We start from the raw sequence: 14,617 nt of genomic DNA on the forward strand, positions 1-14,617 counted from the left end.
TGGATGATTTCAGTTCAGAGAAATTACATGTCTGTGCTTTCAGTTTCAGATCGGTCACAAAGCTATCAAAAGTCTCATTTTGCTGCTGTGTCCGTGAACAGAACACGTACCTCTCATAGGTCTCGTTCTTTTTGGGAGAACAATGTGTATCAAACTTCTTTAGCACATCGTCCATTTTTTCTCTGTCCTCCTCTTGATCAAATACAAATGTATTAAATACCTCTATCGCCTGCGGGCCTGCAACTGTGAGCAGTAACGCTATTTTCCTTGCGTCTGGCTTCGTACCGAACCCGATGGCAGCAATGTAGAGTTCGAATTGTTGTTTGAAAGTCCGCCAATTGCAGTCGACATTCCCCGTGAGTTTCAAACCCTCCGGTGGCTTCAAATTTTCCATGTCGCGTTTCACAATATTCAGCAGATATTACCAATCCTGGTACCATGTTATGCTCATAAATAAATAGACGTTTTCATTATGAACAGCTAGCTTGAGCTAGTCATTCAGCCATGTGGACTAGTATACAACATCCATCTTGACTACTGCCTTGTGGGTAGCCTTCTACTAAACATACAGCTCCACCTAGTGTACCATTCTAGAATGACATGTTACTGGTCATTACAAATACTTCCAGACACAGCTCTAGCTGTGATTAACTTAATGCAGCATGTAACTTCGATAGCCAAAATTATATAGTGGCAACACTTAGGGGCCTCTTTAACCTGATAATCGTGTAAATATTACATGGAACAACACTACAGAGTTCTGGTCTTGGACTAAAGCTGGCTCAGAACGATTGATCCACCCTTTGAATTGGCAATGATTCAAAAGTCTCTTTTCTTGCATACAACACGGACCTATCTTTGCAGCTGATATGTCTGTTGCAGCAACGAGTCTTTATTTCTTCTGAGTAAGTGGGCAGAGAGCGGAAGCAGCTGCTGGTTCAGCCGAAGCTACTTGTTAATGGTCTTTTGACTGTAACCTCAGTCCCATTTTCAATATATTACTTCAGAGGTTGTCTTTGAGGAGTTACTGCAGCGTTTGAACCTAGATGGAGACTCACTAAAGCTTTCACTTTTGCTACGATGACATGATTTAGGTAAGATGCCATTTCTTCATTTCCATGTATTTTTTTTCCCCGACTGAGAAAAATTTAAAAGAGCCAAGTGCCTTTCCTTTGTGTCATCCACAACTAGTTAATGGAGAAACCAAATTGAATCGTCCTCCTTATCTGTAATTGTATTTTTTAATTTAACATTTGACTTTAATCTACATAAGGTATTATACCAGAGGCTCCTGGACAATCTTGCCTACCTTTTAAACAGTTTGATGATCTATTTGTCCTTTAACTGATGGCCCTTGAAGCTTAAACTCATCAAATTGAAAAGTCTTGGAACGGTTTTTAGCCCTTATATTGTAGCTGTGAGTTCACTAATGCAGTATTAACATTAAGGTATTTAGCTCACAGTTTAAGTATTTCTCTAGCACATGGCTCAGTGGTGAAGCAACAACGCATAAAGCCACAGAGTGGCGGGACCCACTTTTGATCCTTCGCTGCTTTGTGTGTCTGATCTCAGCTGCACCGCTGTGCCGAAGCACTGAGCAGAGACCAGGCTCACCCCAGCAAGGTGGAGGGAAACTGGATGGATAGGGCCTCTTCACCAGGATGCCATCACGCACTTCCTACAGGCCAGCCAAGAACGGCAATGGTGGTAGCACGTAAGCTGGTCATTGCCTTGCCTTTGCTGCAACTAGAGGGACATGGAAAGGATTAAATGAGGGGAAATGCTTAAGGAAAAGAGAGAAGAAGTACCTCATAGCAGAATAAATACCCTCAAAAAAATGTTATCGTTCTTAATAAATGACATTAAATGATCCCTGTAGGATAATTTTAACATTATATGCAGAACACAATAGACTTGTTAGCAAACTTAAAGTTCATGGGACAGTGGCACTGTGGATACGAAATTGGCTAAGGGACAGAAAGCAGGGAGTAGTAGTGAACGGTTGTTTTTCAGACTGGAGGGAGGTATACACTGGTGTTCCCCAGGGGTCGGTATTAGGACCACTGCTATATATTAATGACCTGAACTTGTGTATTCAGGGCATAATTTCAAAGTTTGCAGATGCCACGAAACTGGGAAATGCAGTAAACCACCTGGAAGACAGTAACAGACTTCAGGAGGACAGCGACAGACGGGTGAAATGGGCAGACACGTGGCGGATGAAATTTAACGCAGAGAAGTGTGAGGTGAAACATTTTGGTAGGAAGAATGAGGAGAGGCAATATAAACTAAATGGTACAATTTTAAAGGGGGGGCAGGAACAGAGAGACCTGGGGTGTACGTACACAAGTCTTTGATGGTGGCAGAACAGGTTAAGATGGCTGTTAAAAAAAAGCATATGGGATCCTTGGTTTAATTAATAGAGGCATACAGTAAAAAAGCAAGGAAGTTATGTTAAACCTTTATAAAACACTAGTTAGACCTCAGCTGGAGTATTGTGTTCAATCCTGGGCACCACACTTTAGGAAGGATGTTAAGGCCTTGGAGAGGGTGCAGAGGAGATTTACTAGAATGGTACCAGGGATGAGGGACTTCAGTTACATGGAGAGACTGGAGAAGCTGGGATTGTTCTCCTTAGAGCAGAGAAGATTAAGAAGAGGATAGCAAAATACTGCGGATGTTGGAAATCTGAAATAACAACAGAAAATGCTGGAAACACTCAGCAGGCCAGGCAGCATCCATGGAGAGAGAAACAGAGTTAACGTTTCAGGTCTATGACCCTTCGTCAGAACTGGAAAAAGTTAGGGATGTAGCAGGTTTTAAGCCGGTGCAGAGGCTGGGGGAGGGGGGAGGGGAAGGAAGGAGCTCAAGGGACAGTATGTGCTAGGATAGAAGGCAGGGTTGCAACATTTAATCTCTCCTGCCTTCCATCCAGCATTTTCTGTTGTTATTTAAGATTAAGAAGAGATTTGATAGAGTCTCCCTACCCGCCTCCAAGTTAAAATTCCGGCCCATGATTCTGTGGAAGATCTTCAGTTTACCTTTCATTGATCTTTTCATTTTCATAGAGGTATACATTGAAAAGTGAGGTAAAAGCATATTCACAATTTGGGTTGAGGGAGTCCTGTAAACCTTGTTCCACAAAATGCATTGACCGTGCTGTGCACCAGAATGTATTTACAAAAAACCCCGTGAGTGCATGAGTCCTGTGGAGGCGGAGAAATAAACAACAAGCAGCGGGATAAAGGGGGATAAGTCAGCAAAGTCAACATCACAAATTGCAGCTAAAGGATCTGAGGCCACGCTTACACTTGCCAATTCTGTAACTGGGCCTTGGGCGAGCTCCCAATGTTTACATTGCCAAAATCACATCCCCTTATCCCGACTGCAGGGCTGTAGACTCACATTTTTATGGTTGCGCTATTCTGCAGTCAACAACAACAACAACTTGTATTTATATAGCGTTTTTAACATAGTAAAACGTCCCAAGGTACTTCAGGAGCACCGAGCCACATAAGGTGTTATTGCGGCAGGCGACCAAAAGCTTGGTCAAAGAGGTAGGTTTTAAGAAGCGTCTTAAAGGAGGAGAGAGAGGTAGAGAGGCGGAGAGGTTTAGGGAGGGAATTCCGGAGCTTAGGGCCCAGGCAGCTAAAGGCACGGCCGCCGATGGTGGAGCGATTAAAATCAGGGATGCTCAAGAGGCCAGAACTGGAGGAGCGCAGAGATTTCGGAGGGTTGTGGGGCTGGAGGAGGTTACAGAGATAGGGAGAAGCGAGGCCATGTAGGGATTTGAAAGCAAGGATGAGAATTTTGAAATCGAGGCGTTGCTTAACCGGGATCCAATGTAGGTCAGCGAGCATAGGGGTGATGGGTGAACGGGAATTGGTGCGAGTTAGGACACAGGCAGCAGAGTTTTGGATGACCTCAAGTTTACTGAGGGTAGACTGTGAGGCTGGCCAGGAGTGCGTTGAAATAACCAAATCTAGAGGTAACAAAGGCATGGATGAGGGTCGCAGCAGTCAGAATAAGGGATCTGGTTTTAGTTATATGAGTAGTGGGGCGCGGGGTGGGGGGAGGGGCGCAACTGCGGGTTGTCAAGAAATCACAGAAACCCCACAGTGCAGATAGAGGCCATTTCGGCCCATCGAGCCTGCACCGACACATATTCCACCCGATCCCCGTAACCCCTACACCAACACATATCCCACCCTATCCTTGTAACCCCACGTATTTAATCCCCCTAACACTAAGGGTCAATTTATCATAGCCAATCAACCTAACCTGCACATCTTTGGACTGTGGGAGGAAACCGGAGCACCCGGAGAAAACCCACGCAAACACGGGGAGAATGTGCAAACTCCACACAGACAGTCGCCCGAGGCCGGATTCGAACCCGGGTCCCTGGCGCTGTGAGGCCACAGTGCTAACCACTATGCCACCATGCTGCCCCTGAGTATATCCCTAGCAATGGCTCCAAGATTTAAGAATGGAAACATTCTCAGGTGTCAACAAGTGGTCTGAGAAATGAAATGAAAACTCAAATCCTCACTGTCCAGCGGGGGCACTGAAACATACCGCCCCAGCTTTGACTTTCTAGTCTGGGCTGCGTGAGCTGACCTCAGGTGAGGGGCAACGATTGGCTTCACTGCCCCTCAACCCGGAAGAGGAAAAATTTGCCGGAGTTGGCGTTCCTGATTTCTATCCAGCGACTCCTGCCCGAGACTGCATTTCAGCATCAGGCTCGCCTTTGATGCCTCACCTTAACACCCCCACCCTCACCCCCACCCCCACCCTCACCCTCACCCCCACTCCCACCCCCACTCCCACCCCCACCCTCACCCCCACTCCCACCCTCACCCTCACCCCCATCCTACACCCCACCCCCACCCTCACTCCCACCCTCACCCCCACCCCCACTCCCACCCTCACCCCCCCTCCCACCCTCACCCCCACCCTACACCCCACCCACCTCACCCCCACCCTACACCCCACCCTCACCCCCACCCCCACTCCCACCCTCACCCCCACCCTACACCCCACCCACCTCACTCTCACCCCCACCCTACACCCCACCCTCACCCCCACCCCCACTCCCACCCTCACCCCCACCCTACACCCCACCCACCTCACCCTCACCCCCACCCTACACCCCACCCCCACTCCCACCCTCACCCCACCCTACACCCCACCCACCTCACCCCCACCCTCACCCTACACCCCACCCTCACCCTCACCCCACCCTACACCCCACCCACCTCACCCCCACCCTCACCCTACACCCCAACCCTCACCCTCACCCCCACCCCCACCCTAACACCCCCACCCTACACCCCTCACACCAGCCAAATAACTTTGTCAACAACACCCACTTCATGTGAAAAGTGCATGACGGAGGGTGTGGACAGACTGAGCCAGTGAAACAGTACACCGGCAAGGGTCATGCCAGCAAGGTGCATAGAATGATAGAATGGTTACAGCACAGAAGGAGGCCCTTCGGCCCGCCGAGCCTGTGCCGGCTCTCTCTGCAAGAGCACTTCAGCTAGTCCCACTCCCCCACCCTTTCCTTGTAGCCCTGCAAACTTTTTTCCTTCAGGTACTTATCCAATTCCCTTTTGAAAGCCACGATTGAGTCTGCCTCCATCACCCTTTCAGGCAGTGCATTCCAGATCCTAACCACTCGCTGCGTAAAAAAGTTTATCCTCCTGCCGCCTTTGGTTTTTCTGCCAATCACCTTTAACCTGTGCCCTCTGGTTCTCGACCCTTCCGCCAAAGGGAACAGTTTCTCTCTACTCTGTCCGGAACCCCCCTCAAGGTTTTGAACACCTCGATCAAATCCCCTCTCAACGCTTCTCTGCTCCAAGGAGAACAACCCCAGCTTTGCCAGTCAGGCAAGCTGGCACATTTCAGCAGAAAAATGGGGCGGGTTGGGTGAAAGCAAATGCACGGATTACCATAAACAGTTAGTGATTGTCTATTCCGGGAAGGACGTGGCGTGGGATGAAATATGTCAAGTGTGGGCAGGATTGAAGAGGAGGTATTTGCAATGAAACTGAATATGGAGAATCCAGCCCAGCCAGTTATTTGGGGAGGTTTTTCTGGTTTTGTTTTTGTTGCAGGACCGGGTGCAGTGCAGCGTGTAAATTGGCCCCAAGCTCATCTCCCCCGGGAAAAAGCACGATTCCTTTCGCCGATTTCACTGGAACCAAAATAACAACATCTAGCGCTGCCGCTGGAGATTAGGCTGCCTCTGCCCTGAGACCTGACAGCACCACCCAGAGAGTGGGACTTTCACCCCCAGAGCGTTTCCAACGATTCCCACCCAACTTTTTGTTGTTGTTGCTCTCAGAAATCCACTTAGAACATTTCTAGGAATTTCACAGTTAAAGGGGAGGGGTGGCGTGTGTGTGTGTGTGTGTGTGTGGGGGGGGGGCGGTGTAAGGAGTGAAAAAAAGCGAAAGTGAAAGTCAGACCATGTGTGTCAGATGCCGTCGCGACGAGGGACTGGTGTGGGCTGTTACGAGCAATGATACTTTCAAACTCTTCTATAAAAAGATCTGCTTAAAGGGTGAAAGAACCAACGCGGGACCGAGGATGGAAGTGCTCCGGTTTGGGACTGGAAGGAGGCACTGAGCTAGTTGAACCGACCGCCTCCACATGGCTAGGATTAAGCAGCTCCTTCTCCTGTCGTCAATAATTCAGGCAACCCTTGCCTTTAAAGGTAGGCTCAGCACTAATTTGGCCAACTACTATCTGCACACAGTGGACATTACTGTTAAATATATTATTATGGATATATATTGCAATGACATCTCTAAAGGAACTTGCCTTGGCCTCTGTCTCAGTACTTTGCAATTCCTGTTTCTGTACTGTGCTTGAAATTTCAACTTACTCAGGTGAAGTTGCCACCGCTGAATCGGGTTGCCAATTCGGGATGGACATGGGAAAAATTCAGTATCGCCCCGTTTGGGGCGCCATTATCGGCCGTGCGCAAAGTTTAGCGCCTGCCGCTAATTATCGCCTCCGACGGCAAATTTGGCTTTTATCGCCCCTGGAGGTGATTGGAGCGCTAAATCAGGCGCTTCACACCTGTCTTAAGGCGCAAAGGCCGAGGAGCGAGGCGCTACCTCAGAGCACTGGCGAAGCAAGGAAGGGCAAATCAAAATGAACCTGCAAAGTGCTGCTCAGTACCCAAAACTCCTTCACACAGCGTTGAATCTCTCCAGAAGTCTCTCTCTCTCTCTCTTTCTCTCTCTCTCTCTCTCTCTCAGAATGCGTGGTGCAAAAATGTCACCAACAAAAAAAGGCAGGAAGCGGTCGCCTTTAAAGAGCGCTCCCCCAGTCCCTTTCTGACTGCAAAACGCTCCCCTCAACCTGTCGTTGCTAGCGGCAGGCGGTAAGGCAGGGGGCGCCACTCAATATCTGGTGCGGGGCGTTGCGCACTCGACTGACGTAACGATCTGCCGGCGCAGGAGATCGTGGCGGTAGTGTTTAGCGGCACTGCAAAATGGCTAGTTAATTTCAAACATCGCCACACCTGGGCGTTAGTTGCTTTGCGCCCCATTAGCGCCCTCTTAAGGCGCTAACGGGAGGCGCAAACCAACTGAATTTTTCCCCCATAAGGTTTCACCATATGATGCCCCGCCTCCAACTGCCTTGCACAGACTCCCTCCACCTCCAATATTTTTAGAGCTAATAAACAAAAGTGTTCAGAGAAATTGAAGGAAAACTTTTTTTTTATTGAGTGGGACTAAGCATAACAGGAAAAAATCCGTCAGTGCCACAACAAACGAGAGGGGGGACAAGAATGGTGAAAACCATAAATGGTGCAAATGGACATGACACTGAGAATGAACATAAAATAGTAAATATTCTCACTGATTACCTCCTCCTCCAAAGACCTGAGCAAACTGTCCTCTCGGGACAAAGATATCTCAGGTAAAAGCCATGCCTTTATCATAAATGCAGTTGAAGTCCTAGACAGGCTAAATAGGCTGAAGACAATAAATTCCAAGATATAGATAGTATTTATCCCAGAGTGCCCACAGAGAGTAGCGAGGGGATATGTGAGGCACTGACAATCATTACGAGGGAATCAATGGACACTGGTGAGGTACCAGTAGATTGGAAGCAGGCTATTTTGGTGCCCATATTAAAAAATGGTGACAATACAGACACAGGCAACTACAGACCCAATAGTCTTACTTCCATTTCATGTAAAATAAGGGAATCGATTACCAGGAGTAAACATGAAGATCATCCGTACAACAACCATCTAGTTTTTTTTTATTCGTTCATGGGATGCGGTCGTCACTGGCATGGCCAGTATTTATTGCCCATCCCTCATTGCCCTTGAGAAGGTGGTGCAGAGCCACCTTCTTGAACCGCTGCAGTCCGTGTGGTGAAGGTACTCCCACAGTGCTGTTAGGGAGGGAGTTCCAGGTTTTTGACCCAGCGATGATGAAGGGTTGACGATATAGTTCCAAGTCAGGATAGCGTGTGACTTGGAGGGGAACTTGGAAGTGGTAGTGTTCCCGTGAGCCTGCTGCCCTCGCCCTTTTAGATGGTAGAGGTCGTGGGTTTGGGAGGTGCTGCCGAACAAGCCTTGGCGCGGTACTGCAATGCATCTTGTAACTGGTACACACTGCACCTACAGTGTGCCGGTGGTGGAGGGAGTGAATGTTTAAGGTGGTGGATGGGGTGCCAATCAAGCGGGCTGCTTTGTCCTGGATGGTGTCGAGCTTCTTGAGTGTTGTTGGAGCTGCACTCATCCAGGCAAGTGGAGAGTATTCCATCACACTCCTTACTTGTGCCTTGTAGATGGTGGAAAGGCTTTGGGGAGTTAGGAGGCGAGACACTCACCGCAGAATACCTAGCCTCTGACCTGCTCTTGTCGCCACAGTATTTATGTGGCTGGTCCAGTTAAGTTTCTTGTCAATGGTGACCCCTTGGATGTTGATGGTGGGTGATTTGGCGATGTTCATGCCGTTGAATGTCAAGGGCGGTGGTTAGACTCTTGTTGGAAATAGTCATTGCCTGGCACTTGTGTGGCACGAATGTTACTTGCCACTTGTCAGCCCAAGCCTGAATGCAAAAAACCTGGAAACATTTAAGCCTGATTATCAGCAGTCAGCATGGATTCCGAAGGGTAAGATCCTGTCTGTCTAAGCGTCTCAACATCTTTAAGGAAGTGACAACTTAAGCGGACTGGGGGAAGCCCTACGACATGGTGTACCTCCACATCCAAAGCTCTTTCACTAACTCTAACCCTAAAGTTCCACTCCAAAAGCTATTCATTTAATTCAAACTTGGGGCGATTCAGGCTAAACCCTAGGAATGGATAAGAAAGTGACCGCAGGGTAGGAAACAACAAATTCTCTTTAGAGGAGTTACATGGGTGGCGTGCCTCGGGGCTTGCTGCTAATTTCTAAATTGTATAAATGCCCTGGATTCAGAAACTCAATGCAAAGTGGTCAAATATGCAGATGACACTACAGTAAGGAGGGGCAGTGGAATCAGAGAAGGCAGCTGAGAAACTACAGAATCAGTTGTAAATTGGCCGAGCAATGGCAGATGAAATTTAATGCAGACAAGTGTAAAGTGTTGCACATAGGAAGGAAAAATAGACAACACGCGCACCTCGTGAATGGGGCTGAAATAACTACGGTTGAAGCTGGAAGAGACATAGGAGCCTTAGTAAACGCCATGCTAAACATGTCCAACCAATGCAGAGCTACAATAAACAGAGCCAATAGGATGTTGAACTGTAATAGTCATTCCAGTAGAATATATGTCAGACAAGGTAACGATCAAACTGGGCAGTGCTCTGTTCAGACTGCACCTTGAATACTGCATCCAGTTCTGGCTGCCAAGAAACAATAGCAACATTCAAATGCTGGAGGCAGTGCAGAGAAGAGCCACCAGGCTGATGCCTATTGTCAAAGGTCTGAGTTATGGGGAAAGACTGGCGAAACTAGGCTATTCATCCAAGGAAGGACGCATCTGTGCTGATCTTATGGAGGCATGTAAGATTGTTAAGGATACAGAGAAAGTTCATTTGCAATATTACTTTAAATTAAACTGTGGGAGTAGAACTAGGGGATGGCGATTCAAACTAACAAAAGGTAATTTTAGGACTGATATCAACAACAAAAACAACAACTTGTATTTATTTAGCACCTTTAATGTAGTAAAACGTCCCAAGGCGCTGCACAGAAGCATTATAAAACAAAAATTTGACACCGAGCCACATAAGGAGAAATTAGGGCAAATGACCAAAAGCTTGGTCAAAGAGGTAGGTTTTAAGGAGCGTCTTAAAGGAGGAAAGAGAGGTAGAGAGGCGGAGAGGTTTAGGGAGGGAATTCCAGTGCTTAGGGTCTAGGCAGCTGAAGGAACGGCCACCAATGGTGGAGCGACTAAAATCAGAGATGCTCTAGAGGGCAGAATTGGAGGAGCGCAGATATCTCGGGGGGAATTGTTGGGCTGGAGGAGATTACAGGGCTAGGGAGGGGCGAGGCCGTTGGTGGATTTGAAAACCTGGATGAGAATTTTGAAATCGAGGCATTGCTTAACTGGGAGCCAATGTAGGTCAGCGAGCACAGGGGTGATGGGTGAACGGGACTTGTTGCGAGTTAGGACACAGGCAGCCGAGTTTTGGATAACCTCAAGTTTATGTAGGGTAGAAAGTGGGAGGCCAGCCAGGAGTGAGTTGGAATAGTCAAGTCTAGAGGTAACAAAGGCATGGATGAGAGTTTCAGCAGCAGATGAGCTAAGGCAAGAGCGGAGACGGGCAATGTTACGGAGGTGAAAATAGGCGGTCTTAGTGATAGTGCGGATATGTGGTCGGAAGCTCATTTCCGGGTCAAATATGACACTAAGGTTGCAAACAGTCTGGTTCAGCCTCAGACAGATGCTAGGAAATTCTTCTTCACACAAAGAGTGATCTACATGTGGAATACATTTACAGATAAAATAGTGGAGGCAAAAACCCTGGAAACATTTAAGAAACAATTGGATGCTACAATGAGGGGCCATTAGTATCTCTCTGGATGTTTGAGCTAAGATGGACCAAATGGCCTTCCTTATCTTGTGACCTTGTTGTACCGCTCTGTACTGTGCTGTGTTCCACTAATAACGGAGTAACATTGTACCCATTTAATTAACTGTGGCAGCAAAATACTATACTGCCCTCCAGGCATCTCGTGACTCTGTTTAGGGATCATTTCTATAGTTTGTAATTTGAGAAATGTAATTCTAAAGTGTCTCGTGACTCCCTTGTCGGTTGGGTTTGCTCGTGGTGTCTAACACTTGTGAGGTGTGTGCTGGGGTCATAAGCCAGCTGCCAGAGGCATGTTCCAGCAGCCTTTTTCTTCCCATTTTAAAATGTTGTGATCACTGTAGGTAAAGGAGATTGCCTCATCACTTGAGGGCTGACAGAGTGTCAGAAATTCTAGATTCTTCACTTGGACATACAATAGCCTCCACTGGCTATAGAATGGGTGACAATTCTCAAAGAAAGAAAGAACGACTTGAATTTATATAGCGCCTTTAATGACACGTTCCAACCCCACACAGAAAGGTTTTAAAACCATTGGCCACAATTAACAAGAAACAATGCGAAAGCAATTCTAGAAGCAAAGGATGTTTAGGAAGGAACTGATTTGTAAATTCTGTTTCACTTGTCATTCCCGAGCTGAAGCAGGTACAGGTGGTGTTGACTGGGGTAAAATATTTGCTTATCAAACAACCAAAGGAGAGACACTTACTGTTCTTTTCGTTTTGTGGCAGAGCCAGCAGGTGTGACTGTGTTACCAAGCTGTTCCTCATGCGTCAATGACCAGTGGAGTCCTGGCCAATATCTATCCCTCAACCAACATCACTGAAACAGATTATCTGGTTACTGTCGCATTGCTGTTTGTGGGAGGTTGCTGTGCGCAAATTGGCTGCCACAATTCCCACATTACAACAGTGACCACACTTCAAAATGTACTTCATTGGCTGTAAAGTGCTTTGGGACGTTCTGAGGTTGTGAAAGGTGCTATAGAAATGCAAGTTTTTTCTCTTCTTTCAAGTCTGACATCTCCCACAATCCTACGTGGCAAGGGGGAGGGGTGTTTTCACAACAGACTAGCAATGTCTGCATCTACCTCATGCACAAACTGCTGCGCATAACCCGGCTTGCCGGAGAACGTGACTGAGACCCTAGAAAAACTTCTTCTAGTCCACTGCTTCTGTGAGGGGAATTGGTGAGCTGCTTGAGTGATTTCACCCACCATTTTACTTTCAGCCAAGCGATCTAGAGCATTGTTCTCCTCGCCCTTCCCCAGTCAAACTGAAGTGATAATTATTAGTCCGAGCCCCTTTAGGGCTACCCCAGATCAGGTGTATTTCTCAGATGTTCACTTTCAACTAAAGTTTGAGGTAGCCGAATCCTAAAGACACTTAATTGGGTCTAAAAGTCTGGACTATCTCTCCCTAAAGGAAAGGAACAACCTGAAAATGTTACCGTCCTCTAGATAGCACTTTTAATAAGTTTAGCTAGACTGTAATGTTCTGGATATTATGAGGGTCCGGAAAACTCCCCCAGAATTCTGCAACTCCTCACCAAAGAGTGCACAGAAATTGAGTTCGCGAGTTTGATACAGAAGTCTTATGTGAGACAATTCTAAAAATATATAGATTTATTAAAGAACCAACATGTAATTTACAGTTGGTGAGTCAATCGCAACATTAACAGTTCCAAAAAGAAAAAGCTTACAATTCTATTATCAGAACCTTACTCTCAAATCTTAACTTCGCTACAGTTTTACAGTTCTTAGTTTTCTACAGGATATCCACCAAAATCAAATACCTTTGATCCCCGAGGTACAAAGAGTTGGAGACTTACAGAGCCATCTCTGAAGCCGAGAGTCGCTTTGCCCGATTACAGCGAGTCTACTATCCCATTTGAGAGTTCAATATTTATACCCTTTTCCAGTGGTATTTCCTTTAAGGTTTTCTGCTGATGTAAGCTAATTATCTCTAGTCATTTTTCTGCTGACCCCTGCAATTCTTACAGTCACCTTAGCTGGTAGCATTATAGAATGATGTCTCTTCTCCAGTTGTTCTAAGTTTACCATAAAAAACAATGTAACGGCAGGTGTGTTTTACTTGATGTCATTTTTACGAAGGCAGATGTTTCTTTTATGTGCTTCTTTACAAAGTGTAAATTAGAACACCTTAACCAGGGTGAACCATTGTTGAATTCCAAAAGGTCAGCCTACCGGAGCCTTTAACCTTCTGTTTCAATAAGGTTATTGATTCAGTGTCAACAACTATCTTATCTCTATAGCCAGAATGCTTTCACAGCTTTTTCATAGTTAGGTTTCTACATTTCCAAACCCAGTTTGTCATGTTTTAATAAAGCCATGCACTTTTGGGTATCTCAGCTGATGTAAGAAAAGGAGTCTTACACATCAAGTAACTTTAAGGTAAGCTTTAAGCAACTTACAAACACACTATATACAAGAGAGGTCTTTACCATGCCTCTGGTAGAAGCCTCTTACAATACTGAACAGTCCAGTATTTATACCAGTCCAACAGGAAGTGACATATGACAGGAAGTGAGGTATGTACACAGTTCATAGTTCATAGTTCACAGTTCACAGGAAGTGATGGCATAACTTCCCGGAAGTTATTATTATTATCACATTCTTCCCTCCTGCAGGATTAGGAGGCTGTGGTCTACCTTTTGTTCCGCAGCCGCCGAACGAGGAAGAGTCGCACCCGTTTGGGTTCCCGTCGTAGAGGGTCGCTGGTCCGCTTACATGCGGTTGGCCATTGGTCAGAGTCTGTGTGGCCTGGATTACCCTGTGAAGGGTCGGGGAGATCATGGCTCCGTGTACGAGCCCCAATAGGTTCAAAGTCGGACTGCCTCTGTTCAGAGGGAGGTGCAGAGCTGGTCTGTGGTGGATCAGTACTTTCATGCGCGGTACTGGGAGGGTCGCAACTTTGAGTACGGGGTTCTACCGGCAACAAGCTAGTTGGTGTTCGATCAGGATCCTGGAGAGGAGTACCCGATAGGTCCCAAGAGTTTCCTGGTGAAATGCCATCACCCGATGTCCCACTAGGTCCTGGTGGGCAGGGAGCCAGATCCCGTAATGATACGGTAGATTCTCGGCCGTCGGAATATCGTATGTTTGCATAGGTGGGGTTGGCATCGGTTAGTTCGACCTCGTCTACGAGAGGGTCATTTTTAGACGTCCGAACGTATCTTCGGAGTAATACAGGTCCAGGAGTAGTTAGCCATGACGGGAGTGATGTCCCATGAGATGAGCGACGCTGGAATCCAAAGAACCGCTCATGAGGTGTAGTATTTGTGGCTGTAGGAAGCAGGGACCGTATAGAGTGCAATGCATCTGGAAGCACTGTTTCCCATTGCTGGCCTGGTAGGCCCCGAGATCTTAAAGCGAGACGTACGGAATTCCAGATGATACCGTTATACCTCTCTACCTGCCCATTTCCGATGGGATGGTATGGTGTTGTTTTGCTTGTAGCAATTCCCCGTTCTGAGAGGTAGTCCTTGAGTTCCCTTGACATAAAGGATGGACCCCGATCTGAGTGAATATAAGCCGGCATGCCA

General features: G+C 47.0%; 1 protein-coding gene across 2 annotated transcripts in view; it reads left to right on the top strand.

Annotated features, from left to right (window-relative positions):
- The first annotated feature begins 858 nt into the window (after nucleotides 1-858).
- LOC147105865 (uncharacterized) overlaps nucleotides 859-14,617 on the top strand; it is a 155,531-nt gene continuing 141,772 nt past the window's right edge. Inside the window, exons 1-3 of one of the 2 annotated variants that reach the window (XM_086010689.1) lie at nucleotides 859-1,094; nucleotides 1,573-1,714; nucleotides 6,565-6,718. In XM_086010689.1, the coding sequence (XP_085866815.1) occupies nucleotides 6,655-6,718 (64 nt within the window). In that variant the 5' untranslated portion in view covers nucleotides 859-1,094; nucleotides 1,573-1,714; nucleotides 6,565-6,654. The remainder of the gene's footprint in view (nucleotides 1,095-1,572; nucleotides 1,715-6,564; nucleotides 6,719-14,617) is intronic. The other variant, XM_086010690.1, reaches the window with a different exon arrangement.

This window comes from Somniosus microcephalus, chromosome 17 (assembly GCF_052327205.1).
Source record: "Somniosus microcephalus isolate GS21.2 chromosome 17, FLI_Smic_1.0, whole genome shotgun sequence".
In the NCBI taxonomy this organism is placed as follows: Eukaryota; Metazoa; Chordata; class Chondrichthyes; order Squaliformes; family Somniosidae; genus Somniosus; species Somniosus microcephalus.